Below are 14,866 nucleotides of genomic sequence, written 5' to 3' on the forward strand. Positions count from 1 at the left end.
TCAAACTACAGACATTGCCAAAACATTTGTATTTAATAAATAAAGTTTTGTGGTATTCTTGGAATCAACATTTTATTTGGACTTTTGGAGACACAAGTGCAGATGTAACATAAATATGTAATTATCTATTAATAATTTAATTGCGTAAAGGAAAATATTATTTCATCCATTGCCAAGAATTCATAATATTTTATGACATCGAGTGGGAACAATGATTTAGTGATTAATGATCTTATGGTTATCCTTCTATTGGGACCAGTGCAGTGGAGAACATTTCATCAGGGGTATATGTCGTATTGGTCCAGTCCAAAGTAAAGTTGGACTCTGAATGCAGCATCTCTGGCAAAGGCACCAGGAAGTGCACGCTTGCTCCCACAGCCAGAAGTGAAACTGCCACAAACATAACGGGGCCTCGTCTGAGGATCAGCTGTGTAGTGGAGAGACGTCCACCCTTCAGCTGCTGGACCACATGTCCCCTCTCTGTCTCTGTGTTCCCGTCATGGCAACCGGAGCTCACAGACATGTAGCCGTCTACTGACTTTGGAGAAAGACATTGCCCGTTATTTTACTTGGTTGAGTCATATAGATGGCGAGCAGTGTCAAACTAGCCAAAGATAGCAAATATGTCAATTGATAACAAGAGGAAGCAGGCTTTGAAAATAAATATAGATTAATTGTTGGGTTTGGCACTTACATTCACATTACTCACTCTCTGGTAATCAGTGTTGTCACCCGCAGTGTCTGACAGGGCATCCGTGCTTAATAAAGTCATGGGAGTGTTTTTCTGTGCTCGCTCCACAGCCTGCAAACAAATACAAACAACAACTTTACATTTCTCAAAATCTTACAATAGGTTTTAAATGCAAAATGTGTAAATAAGTCCAAATCATGAGACGCTGCTGAACATGCCTCCTCTGTAATTGTCTTCCAGTTGAGCTTGAAGATGACAATGGTGTAGAAGGTGGATAATAAAACGACACAAATGAGTAGTCCCAGCCAAAAACCTGCAAAGAAAAATGTGTCTGTTATGGGAAGAGAAGGTTTCAAGTGAATGTTTTTTTAGTAAGTAAAAGGTCACTTCATGTAATTACCAATTATTCCCATTTTTGCAACAAAGGTCAAAGTAATGCCGATTGGAAGTGCTATGCCGTAGTATCCAAGGAAGTTGGACACAGCAGGAATCTTCTGTTTGCCTGTTCCCAAGAAGATGCCTGTGCACACACTCTAGGATGTAAATAAAAATATCTCAAATTATTAAGCAGTCTCTCCATTGGCCGAGATATTGTATTTTCGGGATAGCTCAAATAAATGATATTTGCCTGGTTATGCTCGCACAATGCAAATATAATCTGGTAATATACTATGTATGCCTAACTAACAAAAAATGGTCGACTCACCACAATACCATCAAAGAACTGAAGGAAACAGTAAGCATTCATCAAGTGCGAAACCAGACCTATGATCTTCCTGAAAAAAGGTTTTATAATTAACATCTATTTTTGTTGTTCAATATTTGTATGTAGCAATAGCAGTATAACGATCGTAGTTTTACAGTTATTGAATAGTGAGTGCAGTTCTCACTCATCAGAGGTAAAGATGTAGCCAATCACTGTTTTAGTAGAGCCGAGCACAACACCTTCCACAACTGCGATGCTTGCTGGAAAAGAGGGGCAGTGAAATCTGTCAAATGTAAAATGTTGAAGAAATGAAATACAGATTAACAACATTTTTTATAACTGACCTGCAAGAGCGAAAGAGATCTTGCTGGTGAGGAGGGCCCTGGCAGTGTTTCCCGCACCAAGGGCATTTCCCACTCGGGCGCATGCTGCAGCTTGAATACCTAGAGGGAACTATGGATTCATTTAAAGAACAAGTGTTAAAAAGAGTCGGCTCGTTAGAGTCTTTGGAAGTACGCTGACTCAAATTGAACATTCTTTGAGATCAAATATGTTTACAGAAAGTTTAAAAGTAAGAATATAATGCTCTGAGTTGTGGTTAGTACCATGTAGGTGATGAAAGCCACCATTATCACAGCATGTTGGGCTGCCAGCTGGTCTTCACCCAACATTCCTGATTATCAGAGACAAGAATCACGATTTAAGAATGTAATCTAGTTTCATAAAATCAAATGTCTTACTAATATATATTAGTTGTGTTACCTGCAAAGAATCCACCAAACTCATAAAGCCACCACTCAAAGCACTTCATCATTGTACTGGGAACGGCCAGTTTCATGTAGGAGCCCCAGTGCTGCAGCGATTCTACAGACCAGCCTGCAGGGGGAGAGAGACTTAGTTGTGAACAGGGAAAAAACTTGGAAGATCAACAAATTGTTCCATGAGATCGTAAGGTCACCACAACTATCTTCCAAATATAACTGTCCCTCACCTCCCCATGTTTTTACATGGAGCTTCTTCCAGCGAATGTAAGCAAACAGAAATCCACAGATGTAAATCTGAGACAGAGCATTGGCTGCTGCAGATCCGCTGTAAGACATGCACACAGACACGGTGTTATCAGTGTGTTATAGTTGACATCAGATTCAAACTGAAATATGTGAGGACACTTACCCTACACCCAGATCCAGCCAGTATATTAAGATGTAGTTTGTCACCAAGTTTGCTATGTTTGCCAAAGCAGCAGCGTACATTTGTGGTAGTATTATACCCTGAGTACACAAACAGCAGATGATGCAATGAGGAACACTTATTGAATCATATTGAAAAAGATTTACTACGGTTTTATAAACTGAAACATCATACATGGTTTAGAACATAAATGCACCTGGTTCTGCAGGTAAGACACTTGAAGAAGTTGTAGAAACATTGCCTACAGAGAAACATGATTAAGTTGTTTCTTATTTATTTGACAGCTTATGGAGCTGAAAAAACTGGAAAATAATGGAAACGTGTGTAATATTCAGCTGAAAGGTTAGAGAAAAGGTAAGACTTACTGGTACTGCAGGAAGGAAGCTTATAATATACACTTGGGCTATTCTGAAATCAAGATATTTTAATTAAAAAACATACAGGCACTTATCAATCAATGACACTGATCAATATCATTCAATCTATTTTATATCCTGCCACCATTAGGATGATAGTGTTATCCTGTTTCCTTGTGGCCAAAGATAAATAATACAGCTTTAAAGACACATTTTAAAACCTTTAAATATTTTTTGCAATTAAACTGTGATACTTCATACAATTGGTAATTTGTTTAACATTTGGAAAACTGATTCCAGTGAATGGGGGTTTAAACCTTCCCCCACCAATAGCAATAGTATCACTTCATGTTTGGTGCTGTTACCTGGTCACTTCAGGGCTCTGGCCCATGCACAATAGGATGGCCTGGGCATTAATGAGCAGACCCCAGCAGGGCAGACAGAACAACAGCAGGATGATGATGCCCCGCTGCAGGATCACTCCCACCCGACGCAGGTTCTTACCACCAAATGTCTGCAAACAGAACAGACCATGTTAAACATTTTAGAAAAGGGTGTAATAAACAGTTCACGTCTGGAGGAAAATATTCATTGGGCAAACCTGAGACACCAAAGTATCACACGCCAGCCCCAGACCAGTTCCTGTTGCTGCAGTCGTGACATTAATGGTCTGAAATGAATATGAAACATACTTGATTGAATGAGTCTTTTGTACACTCAAAGACTCAGATGCAAGCAATATTAATATGAATCATACAAGTAAAAATACTACAAATACTTTTGATTGAATCATCATTTTCTTATTCTCTTGATAACTTGCACACATCAAGCATGATTAGCACTTACAGCACAAGCTAATCCATAGCCAGCCATCACTTCATTTCCCAGACGCCCAGAGAACATCGTAACCACAAATGGCAACAGGTAATTGAGGATTCGAGAGCACAGCTAGAAAGACAAACATTGACAATGGTTAACTTGATGCAGTTACAGTACTAGCTCACAGATGACACTTTGTACATTTCAGTAAATACAAGTTGCAATTAATTAGCATGGCTCTCAGGCCGCGCTTGGCAAATGACAAAACAAACTGACAAATCTTTGGCATCTTGCAGCCACCTCGCAGCCTCTGTGTAAAACCTGCCAACAATGTTTTAGGCCAATTGATTTCTGCTCCTCAGTCTCAGAGCTGTTTGCCTGACATTTTAAACTATTCTTTGGCAAAGTAAAAATGCTCATCAATCTTTTCATCAACATTTTAGCAATAACAGCCTCAATCCACACAATCCCTTAGCGACAGAAAAAGGTATGAAAACAGTGCCTTACCAGAGGCCCTGTCATCCTCAGGATGTGGTACAGTTCCTCTCTGTGGGCCGCAGGAACCCTGCGGTGCACCCACCTGCAGATTAAATTCCTGTCACTGGACCCCTCCATGTCTGCTGGCATTATTGCAGGTCCTTCTCCTGGATTATCTGTCTTTTCTGTCGTCTTGTCTTGTCTTCGTGGCCCTCCAGGATGTTGGAGAGGACAGAAATATTTGTTGCTGTCACAGCTGCTCTGGAATCAAGCCAACACCAGCTGAAACAACGCTGATTGTGAAAAACCAGAACAAAGCTTGCAGTCGCAACAAAGACAAAGACTTGAAAGCAAGAATGTTTTGATCTTGGTTAAACAAATCAAAAACAATGCACTGCCTACAACATGGTTTGGGTCAATGATTCACTGCTCAGGTGTACCATTACTCCAAAGATAAAACATGTACACAATGGCAGACTATAGACGGTTGGCATTGATTGTGATGATGTGATCATTCATTCTTTTCACGTGTTTTGTAAATGTCTAAAAGTTAATTGAAATGAAACTCATAACATAAATGAAGTATGGGATTATAAATAATAGTTTCATTTAATAAATGCTGTGACCAAACTTTATGCTCAAGAAAAGTGTTTGACAGGGATTGTAAAAAAAGACATTTAGGAGACATTTCTTTCGGACAGTTTTGATTAATTTGTTTAGTATTGGACAAAGTGGAGACTGCATTTGAACATAAACTAAAGTATAATAAGGAGGGTCCACCCAGCCCTTTATGTATATGGTTTTCCTTGACGTGGCGCTTACATGAATACTTTTAAAAATAATTACATTTTTGGAACATGAGGAGCTATATTAAACTTTACATGGTCAACTTTTAAAACCCCACACTTTCATTTTAATCTTTCTTTTTAATTTACTTTATTTAAATTGTATTTTTGGCAACAAAATAGCACAAGTGGTTATGAATGATAATGGATGACATTACCTTAGCCTACACACATAAACAATCAGGAAGAGTGTTAGAGTTCAATGATTTATTGTCAATGCGTATGAATGACTCAGGCTGATGGGACCAGTGTATTGATTAAAGTAGAAGATACCAAAGCTCACAGAGAAACAAGTCGGGTAAAGTCCAAAACCAAGAAGGCAGTCCCACAGTTCCACTGGTCACAAGATAACAGGGATCAGTAGCTCAAAAGCTTATGGCAAGAAGCAACAGTCAAATTGCAACTTTGACTAAATAGCAAACAGGTGTAAATGGAAAAAGGATTATTGTAAATTGATTTATTAAAGGCGTGAGAACCGGTAAGAAGGAGGGCAGCGAAGGTAATGAAGTTGGAGGGTAATGATCTATTCAGGAGGGAGGTGACTTGGATAGGATAAAAAAACTGCAGGAAAAGAATGACAATGAACGGTGGAATGTGGCTCAAGAGGGGGAAAGGAAGGACGTGATAGTTTTTATACATCATTCAATAGTAAAACGTTTTGGAAAAATATTTTTGATGGAGATCTCAACAGTGACTTATATTTAGGGATGTACAGAGTTACTATAGTACAAGGAAAATGTATCATCATTTTACAACACAGGGTTGTGGTTCCCAATCAATTTGAAGGAAATACAACCCCAGTGCAAAGTGAATCCAAGATGGAATACTATAAGTGCATCTTCATACTTTGCCCTGTTGTTCTTATAATATTGTTTTATGCAAGAAATTAAAATGTGGAAAACGTATGGTTGTCATGTTGAGAATCATTGCCCCACTAACTCTCAACCTCCTGTCGACTCATATTATTCTTCACAAATCCAGATGAATATGATTTCCTATTGAATCATAATGGTTAACAAGAGAAGACTACAAACATGGCCTCTGGGACATCTGCAACATGGCAGGATGGCTTTTCAAAACCATGAATACAAACGGAAAATCAACAATTAAATTATCTTAGTAATATTATATCTCTGCATTGCTTTTGTTGTGTTTTTTCCTTTGTGTTTGCTCTCTCCCCCATCACTTCTGTGTTCTCCTTCTCTGCAGGACTTGTGTGTGTGGCAGTGGGTGTGGTTGGCAATCGCCTGGCTACAGATAAGGCACACCTGTTTCCACTCACCTCATCAACCTGCTCCATAAAAGCCCGGTCCTCACTCGACGAATCTGCCAGATAATTACATGTTGTTGGACGATCCAGAGGGCCTCTCTGCAGCCCTAAGCCCTGTGTCTCCAGATCCTCTAGTGTTTTTTCTTGGACGACTCTCTCTGCTCACTGGAGACTCTTTCTGCTACCAGCCAGCTCCCCTCCTTTACTGCCATCCTTTTTGTTTGCATTTTTCTATTAAACTCCTAAAGATCCTTACACATGCCAGTCTCTGCTTTGGGATCCAGTAATTATCAGATTGTCACAAGTTCACAACCATTTGCTAAGCCATGTTTCGTGGCTGTGCTAATGCTGTGCTATCACAGTCTCACGGCATTTTGTGATGTAGTCACGAAATTCATCTATTGATTTGTGTATACCAACACGATTTTGCCATTTTCTTCGTGTCCCAGAATGATTTTAAAAGCAATGTATTTCTATTGGTAATATGTTTCGTGCCTGCACCAAATAATAACAAATTAGAAGGAAAAAAGAATGACAAAAAATACAGATTTCAGTATTCTGAGGCTCTGAGCCCCATTTATTTTCTTCGCGGACGGCAACAAAACTCAGACATTATACAGTTTAAAATAAAAGGGATAGGGTTAGGATTAGGGTAAGATATTGAGTAAGAAAATGTTTTTATGAACCCCACAGCTTCCGGTATTCCAAGACCCGACCGGACAAAAAGATGTGGTGCAGGCACGAAACATACTACCAATATAAATACATTGCTTTTAAAATCGTTCTGTGTGACACGAAAAAAATGCAATAATCGTGTTGGTGAACACGAATCAATAGATTAAATACATTTCGTGACTATAACACGAAATGCCGTGAGACTGGGTTGGTGCTATGCAGGGCCGTCCCATGGGGCCTCACATTGCGTAGGGGGCCTCGGCTTATGAGCTCGGCTTGTGCGCAGTTCTCAGCGCACCAAGTTAATCAAGTCAATTTGCACATTTCATGGTGATACTCAGCCTCTCCCCTTAACTCCTAACAGTCATCATCATGTCAACCACAACACAGAGAAATACTGATAGAAATGTGTGTGTAGTTGTTGATACATTGCTGACAGAGGGAACTACATTTGAATACAGATTTAAGAAATATCAGTTTTTGAGCATGTCATAAGCATGTTTTGTCTTGACTATATTACAACTATATTATAAAAATATAGTATAAAATATCGATAGCCTTAGAGGGCTACGCCTATACTCATAGAAGCTGGAGTTACAGTAGGTAACTTCATTTTTGAGAGCCTGGCTGGAAAAAGTAACAGTTCTGTTATCAAATGATGTTGTCTTTGCTGTGCTGTTTTGATTATGTTGAAGGTAACCAGTTGCTCTAGTCTTTGTTGTCCTGAAATTCCAGCTAGCTCTGAGCCAATTTGAATTTGAGGCTTTTGTTGCTCTTAAAATTTGCTTAACATACTTTGTGTAGCCACTTATGCTAAACCAACCTACTTTAGGCCAGCGCTTGCATTTATCTGCTCTGAAAACAGGCCAGTCATGAGATTCAATGAGGCTCTTATTCTTATCATTGGTAAATATGTGGTAACCTGTAAGATATAATGCATTTATTACACTGCAGATAACCATTAACTTTGGTCGTATGTGTGAGACAGGACTTCTGTAGTATGGGAAAAGCAGGAACCGACCCTCAGCCCTCAGGTCACCCATTTGTTAGATTCCCTGCTGTGGAGGGTGATGTGATTTCCTGCTTGGGAGAACCTGCTTCTGGAATGTGGTTATAGCAAGGAGCTGTTTTATTTGTTTTTTGTTGTATTTATAAGTCTGTATGTAGCAAATAGGGCTCTCATATAAAGGGGCGCCATGCGTGCATGCTTTAAAGGTATGTAAGACAAATACTGTGTTTGTGGATTTTGCAACATAACCTAAGAATAACCGGGGAAATATTATTTAAGCTGCCACAACAATATCACCCAAAGCTCTGATAAGTCATAATTGAATTTAAATTGCAAACAAGTATTTTCACCCACCATCAGTACAATATAAGCATTTAATATTAAGATGGGAACACTTACAGTATTGTAGCCACCCTGTATATAACCTGTATAGGGTGCTCTGTGTGTCAGTCTACCATCTCCCATCTCTCAGCCAATCACAGAGGTGCTCAGTAATGCTGGTCAGTGTGCAGGTCTGTGGTTGGGGGAGCAGAGGGGGAGGGCTGGCCAGCGTATGACGTTGACCCCACTCTTGGAGTTGGAAGTTAAAGAGTTTAGTAGTGCTGCTGATGAAGTTGTGACCTGTTCTGCATGTATTGAACGTTCTCTGCCCTGTTCCCAGTGAGTTATTAAACCAAATAACTACACTCCTGTCTCTGACTCCTGTGGAACATTACAGTATGTTACTTCGACTTATTTTACACCAAGGGTAAATAAATACTGAAACTTAATTATTCAACAACATCTATTAACATTTCAACAAACACCACTTTTATTTTGCCATGACAAGAGAGATGGTCTAAAGATCAATTGAAACCTTGTTCACTTGCAGATAAAAGGAAGAAGGACTGTAACAAATGTTTACTGCTGTTTTCAAATCATTATTGAATCTCTTGAATACAAATATTAGTTCAACCTTTCACTTACTGTATTTTTCATAAAATCTGCCACTATTTTAGTCGATTTTCTCACAGATAACGAGTTTTAATGCTTTATGACATTATGCACAAACAATGATTGTATGATCTAGGATCTTAGGGTTAGCCTTCTATTGGGACCAGTGCAGTGGAGAACATTTCATCAGGGGTATATGTCGTATTGGTCCAGTCCAAAGTAAAGTTGGCCTCTGAATGCAGCATCTCTGGCAAAGGCACCAGGAAGTGCACGCTTGCTCCCACAGCCAGAAGTGAAACTGCCGCAAACATAACTGGGCCTCGTCTGAGGATCAGCTGTGTAGTGGAGAGACGTCCACCCTTCAGCTGCTGGACCACATGTCCCCTCTCTGTCTCTGTGTTCCCGTCATGGCAACCGGAGCTCACAGACACATAGCCGTCCACTGGCTTTGGAGAAAGACATTGCCCGTTATTTTTTATTTAATTGAGTTGCATAGAGAACAAGCACAGTGAGATTTAAAGAGAGATTATCAGATATTTGGTTTCTTGGATTTCACTGTCCTATAGGAAATAGTTAATAGCAAAACATTTAGGTTGGTAGTTAAAGAATAAAACATAGGCCTAACTTACGTTTCCATTACTCGTTCCGTTGTCCGACAGATCCGATAATGTCATGTGTGCCTTTTTTTGAGCTCGTTTCACAGCCTGAAGAAAAGAAGATATGAAGAACATAACTGCCAATTTGTCTTGGCAGCTGATGCTGTAGAACTAAAACAACTTTTGCATGTCTTGACAGCTAATTATTATTTATCATTGGTCAATTGCATACCTCCTCTGTCATCCGCTTCCAGTTGAACTTAAAGATGACAATAATGTAGAATGTGGATTGTATGACAACACAAATGAGCAGTCCTAGCCAAAAACCTGGAGAGAAAAATAAGACTTAGTGCACAAAAGGCTTCATTTATAATAACCTGCTATTAATACCCATTTTAATATTTGTCATGGATGATTGTGTTAATAACAAACAACAATAACTTATTATGATTACCTAAAATTCCTAATTTCGCAACAAACATTAGAGTGACGCTCAGTGAAAGTCCTATAAGGTAGTATCCAATGAAGTTGGCCACAGCTGGTATCATCTGTCTTCCCGTACCCAAGAAGACGCCTGTGCACACACACTAGGATGCGGAAAAACAACATTTCATGTTTCACATATATGACTTATTTTGGCATCATACTACTATTGTGCAGGCTTGTAGACTCACCACAAGACCATCAAAGAATTGAAGGAAACAGTAAGCATCCATCAAATGTGAAACAAGACCTATGATCTTCCTGAAACGATAATTGAGATCTTTCATGCAGCAGATGTACTTTATCAACTATAATGTAGTTATTGAATAGTGAGTGCAGTTCTCACTCATCAGAGGTAAAGATGTAGCCAATCACTGTTTTAGTAGAGCCGAGCACAACACCTTCAACAACTGCGATGCTTGCTGGAAAAGAGGGGCAGTGAAATCTGTCAAACAGTCAAATGTTGAAGAAATGAAAGGCTATTTACCAATATAGGCTTCAACAGCAGAACATTTTAATAACTGACCTGAAAGAGCGAATGAGATCTTGCTGGTGAAGATGGCCCTGGCAGTGTCTCCCGCACCGAGGGCATTTCCCACTCGGGCGCATGCTGCAGCTTGAATACTTAGAGGGAACTATGGATTCATTTAGGAATCAGAAAGTATGAACACAAAACAGTGGGCCATTGAGAGTGCTCAAAAGATTAAAAAAAACGTTAGTTTATGAGTACCTTTACAGTAAGAATATAATGCTTTATACATCTTAATGAGTTGTAGTTAGTACCATGTAGGTGATGAAAGCCACCATAATCACAACATGTTGGGCTGCCAGCTGGTCTTCACCCAGCATTCCTGATCAAAAGAAACAAAGACAAAGGCTTTGATGAAATATCACTGTTTACTTCTCAAATAATAGGTTCAAAGTAGTTATTCATATATTTGCATTACCTGCAAAGAATCCACCAAACTCATAAACCCACCACTCGAAACATGTCATCATTGTACTGGGAACAGCCAGTTTCATGTAGGAGCCCCACTCGTGCAGCGATTCTACAGACCAGCCTGCAGGGGGAGAGAGAGACTGAGATATGAAGAGGGAAAAAGATAGAGTGTACAGAGTGATGCATGGGGAAATCATGAAAATGAAATCCGCACCTCCCCATGTTTTTACATGGAGCTTCTTCCAGCGAATGTAAGCAAACAGAAATCCACAGATGTAAATCTGAGACAGAGCATTGGCTGCTGCAGATCCGCTGTAAGACATGCACACAGACACGGTGATATCAGTGTGTTTGATTGTTGAAATGGATTCAAACTGAAATATGTGAGGACACTTACCTTACACCCAGATCCAGCCAGTAAATGAAGATGTAGTTTGTCACCAGGTTTGCTATGTTTGCCAAAGCAGCAGTGTACATTTGTGGTAGTATTATACCCTGAGTACATAAACAGCAGATGATGAGGAGCACTTATACCGTTCCCTTCCGTAATTACATTAAATACGACAACATGCTTTCATTTTTTTAAATCAAATAACATTGGCGCACCTGGTTCTGCAAATAAGACACCTGAAGCTGATGGAGAAACATTGCCTATAAGAAAACAAAATATATTTGTAAGCTCTTTTGACAGATTTGAAGGATAACAGTATCCCTACATCAGTGAATATGTATGTAGTTTGCTCATAAAGGTGAAATATTACAACTCACTGGTACGGCAGGAAGAAAGGCTGTAATATACAGCTGGGCTATTCTGAAATCAAAAAGTGTAGAGACAGTGCAGAGACAAAGACTCTAAATGCTTCAGAAATGACAAAGTGGTGTTAATATGTTGAGATGATCCTGCTTAACATAACGTGTAAGTATCCTAAATGTGTGTTGGCCACGAAGTTTGTTGTTCCATATGCGGAAATCTAATGGTCAATGCTTTTTGTCGAAGAATACCTTGCCATGCTAACTTTCGGGTCTGGCCTTCCAAAATACGTGAACACTGCACCACTCGACAGAAGCACGAGTTACATAGTGATGTCATTATGCTATGGAATAAAACAAAGAAATCCAATGGAGGCTAGGAGGCGGGGGATTGCAGAAAACAAACTCCCTCTGGCCTGAACTTTGGAATCTTGGCAGCTTCCGACCATTTACATGCAAGAAGCACATACATATATAACACACTACAGGAAAAAGGGTCTTGTGTTGGAAATGAGTTTTCCATGTGTTTGGTGCTGTTAGTTACCTGGTCACTTCAGGGCTCTGGCCCATGCACAATAGGATGGCCTGGGCATTCATGAGCAGACCCCAGCAGGGCAGACAGAACAACAGCAGGATGATGATGCCCCGCTGCAGGATCACTCCCACCCGACGCAGATTCTTACCACCAAATGTCTGCAAACAGAACAGACCATGTTAAAAAAAATTGGAAAAGCGTGTAATAAACAGTTCACGTCAGGAGGAAAATATTCATTGGGCAAACCTGAGACACCAAAGTATCACACGCCAGCCCCAGACCAGTTCCTGTTGCTGCAGTGGTGACATTAATGGTCTGAAATTAACATGAAACATACTGGAATGAGTCTTACACTTGAGGATTCTTATGTAACCAATATTATTATTATACAAGTAACTATAAAACATATTGATTAAATCATCAGGTTTGGAGAGGATTGTAAGATCTATATTTTGTTTATAGTTCTAAAATTTCAAATTTCTACCTTAAAATTAGACATTTCATTAAGTCTGTGGAGCATATAATTGACCACTTACAGCACAAGCTAATCCATAGCCAGCAATCACTTCATTTCCCAGACGCCCACAGAACATTGTAACCACAAATGGCAACAGGTAGTTGAGGATTCGAGAGAGCAGCTGGAAAGACAAACATCGACAATGGTTCACTTGATGCAGTTACTTGCTCACATTGTTTGAAAGCCATGCTTCAGCTTTTTTTTAAACTAAGAAACATTAGCCATTTCCTTACATTTCAAACCAAAACTTAAATGAATCCTTACCAGAGGCCCTATCATCCTCAGGATGTGGTACAGTTCCTCTCTGTGGGCCAGAGGAATCCTGTAGCGCACCCACCTGCAGCAGAACAGCTTGTCACTGGACACCTCCATGTCTGCACGGCTGGACATTAATGCACGTTTTTCCACCACAGCGTTGGTCTTTTCTGTTGAAGACTTGTGTTGATGCTCTCCAGGGACAGAATTCATCAATGTTGTACAAAATATTTCAAAACCTTTAAATAGTAACTCATTAGGTTGCTTGTGGTTGGTTTCACGAATGCACGTGTTGGTTAGACATGGTAACATATAAGGCAAAAATAAAATAATTACAATACTTATACAGAGTTCCTTTTATGACCCACAAGGCACAACTCCACAAGGTGGATACCAGGGACGCACATAAATGACATACACAATTATATCTCAAATTAAAATGCAGTTAGAATGTCCTTTTGTGTTTCATTCCATTCTCTGAGTGAATGATTACATGGCCACAGATGCACTTGTGGGAAGCATATTAAATAACCATAATCTGCCTTTGTTCTACCTCAGTGTTGTCAAATATGATATGTGAACAGACAGAAGGTGTGAGAGCCTGAATATTCAAGAGCCTCCCTTGCATATAAATGACTGGCACAGGTTTAATTTGAAGAAGTAAAAATCCGGCCAATCCGTCTCCATCAATTCAGGTTGACATGTTCATTAAAGTAGGGATATAACACATTAACACGTCATATGGTTATGCATCCTACTGGAGCGCAGTAAAGGTTAACCATTCAGAGCTCTGGCTCAATCTGAAATGAGATGCTGCCACTGCTGATATCAGGCACAACAAAACATTCAACTAGCCTTCTGTGGCAGAGTGATTGCATGTATCAGTGGAGGTAGAATTCCTATTTTCTAGAAAACATGTTTGCACTTGACTGTTGTGCCTCAAATAAGTGTGTGGAAATAAGATTACAGTAGACTTTTGTTGATTTTAATTCAGGCTTTCTAGAAGTGCTCTCTTACAAATAATAGACTGTGGGCAACATGCTCTAAAGTGTAGGGGATTCTGCTTTTGGTGATTCAGCTTTCGTGCTGGTTTGATGAATCTCTGTGGTGCATCCCTGATTTCCATACACAACTTTAGGATGAAACCTTCAATCCTTGGTATACAGTGTTACAAGAAGACTCAGACCAACTGTTTAGGTCACACTGGAAAGTCGTTACACCCCTCTTTCATTTCTCACTTTGTGAGAGCAGAAATTGATGATTTAGATTTTAAATGTATGATCACACTTTTCCAAAACATTTAGTTTTTGGCATAATGATGGTGCAAAAATAATAATGATTTGTGAAACGATGCAAAAGGTGAGTGACTTCTGGCTGTTAATGCATCTCTGCTAACAGGGAAGCCTAACGTGACATTTCTGTTCCCTGCGCGTTGTCTGTGAGGCCCCCCTCAGTGTGACACCCCACAGCCTCCTGGGCTTTACGTTGGTTGAATCAATCAGCCTGTTGCAATGACAGATACCATGTGCTGCAGCGCCAGTGATTTGCATCTGTCACTTGCTATTTTCCGTAACACTGCTCTTGCCTTTGTGTTTTCTAAGTCCATCGGATGGCTCCTCGTATCTCTGCTTCCCTCTCATAGCCTCATCTTCTCACTCTCACTATTCTTTCCCAGAATTGTTTTCTTGTATACTTTTGAATCTTTTGATGTTCATTTATATCTTGATATGATATATTGTTCATTTATTTGAGATACGTTCATAACGAACGTAACGTGGGAGAAAATACGTTTCTAGCTAAACGTAATTGAGAATGCAG

At 39.7% G+C, this 14,866-nt stretch overlaps 2 protein-coding genes across 3 annotated transcripts; both read right to left on the bottom strand.

Annotated features, from left to right (window-relative positions):
- Positions 1-14: 14 nt before the first annotated feature.
- Positions 15-4,637, bottom strand: LOC117540492 (multidrug and toxin extrusion protein 1-like). 2 transcript variants are annotated; one of them, XM_034207208.1, is made up of 17 exons: positions 4,271-4,637; positions 3,791-3,892; positions 3,546-3,614; positions 3,310-3,458; positions 2,954-2,996; positions 2,785-2,829; positions 2,571-2,668; positions 2,389-2,486; positions 2,160-2,273; positions 2,003-2,070; positions 1,742-1,850; positions 1,582-1,657; positions 1,398-1,467; positions 1,092-1,224; positions 910-1,004; positions 710-802; positions 15-538 (listed from the first exon to the last, which is right to left on the bottom strand). In XM_034207208.1, the coding sequence occupies exons 1-17, from the start codon at positions 4,388-4,390 to the stop codon at positions 239-241; spliced, it is 1,782 nt and encodes a 593-aa protein (XP_034063099.1). In that variant the 5' UTR covers positions 4,391-4,637; the 3' UTR covers positions 15-238. The 2 variants fall into 2 exon arrangements, with proteins under 2 accessions (XP_034063099.1, XP_034063098.1); XM_034207207.1 differs by having other exon boundaries at positions 695-802; positions 4,271-4,633.
- A 4,297-nt stretch (positions 4,638-8,934) lies between these two features.
- Positions 8,935-13,165, bottom strand: LOC117540493 (multidrug and toxin extrusion protein 1-like). The gene is made up of 17 exons (XM_034207209.1): positions 13,058-13,165; positions 12,813-12,914; positions 12,523-12,591; positions 12,286-12,434; positions 11,760-11,802; positions 11,598-11,642; positions 11,389-11,486; positions 11,206-11,303; positions 10,999-11,112; positions 10,835-10,902; positions 10,578-10,686; positions 10,398-10,473; positions 10,243-10,312; positions 10,023-10,155; positions 9,801-9,895; positions 9,602-9,676; positions 8,935-9,418 (listed from the first exon to the last, which is right to left on the bottom strand). Exons 1-17 carry the CDS (start codon positions 13,163-13,165, stop codon positions 9,119-9,121), a joined length of 1,752 nt encoding a protein of 583 aa, XP_034063100.1. The 3' UTR covers positions 8,935-9,118.
- Between the last annotated feature and the right edge of the window lie 1,701 nt (positions 13,166-14,866).

Source organism: Gymnodraco acuticeps, unplaced genomic scaffold (genome assembly GCF_902827175.1).
Source record: "Gymnodraco acuticeps unplaced genomic scaffold, fGymAcu1.1, whole genome shotgun sequence".
Taxonomy (NCBI): domain Eukaryota; kingdom Metazoa; phylum Chordata; class Actinopteri; order Perciformes; family Bathydraconidae; genus Gymnodraco; species Gymnodraco acuticeps.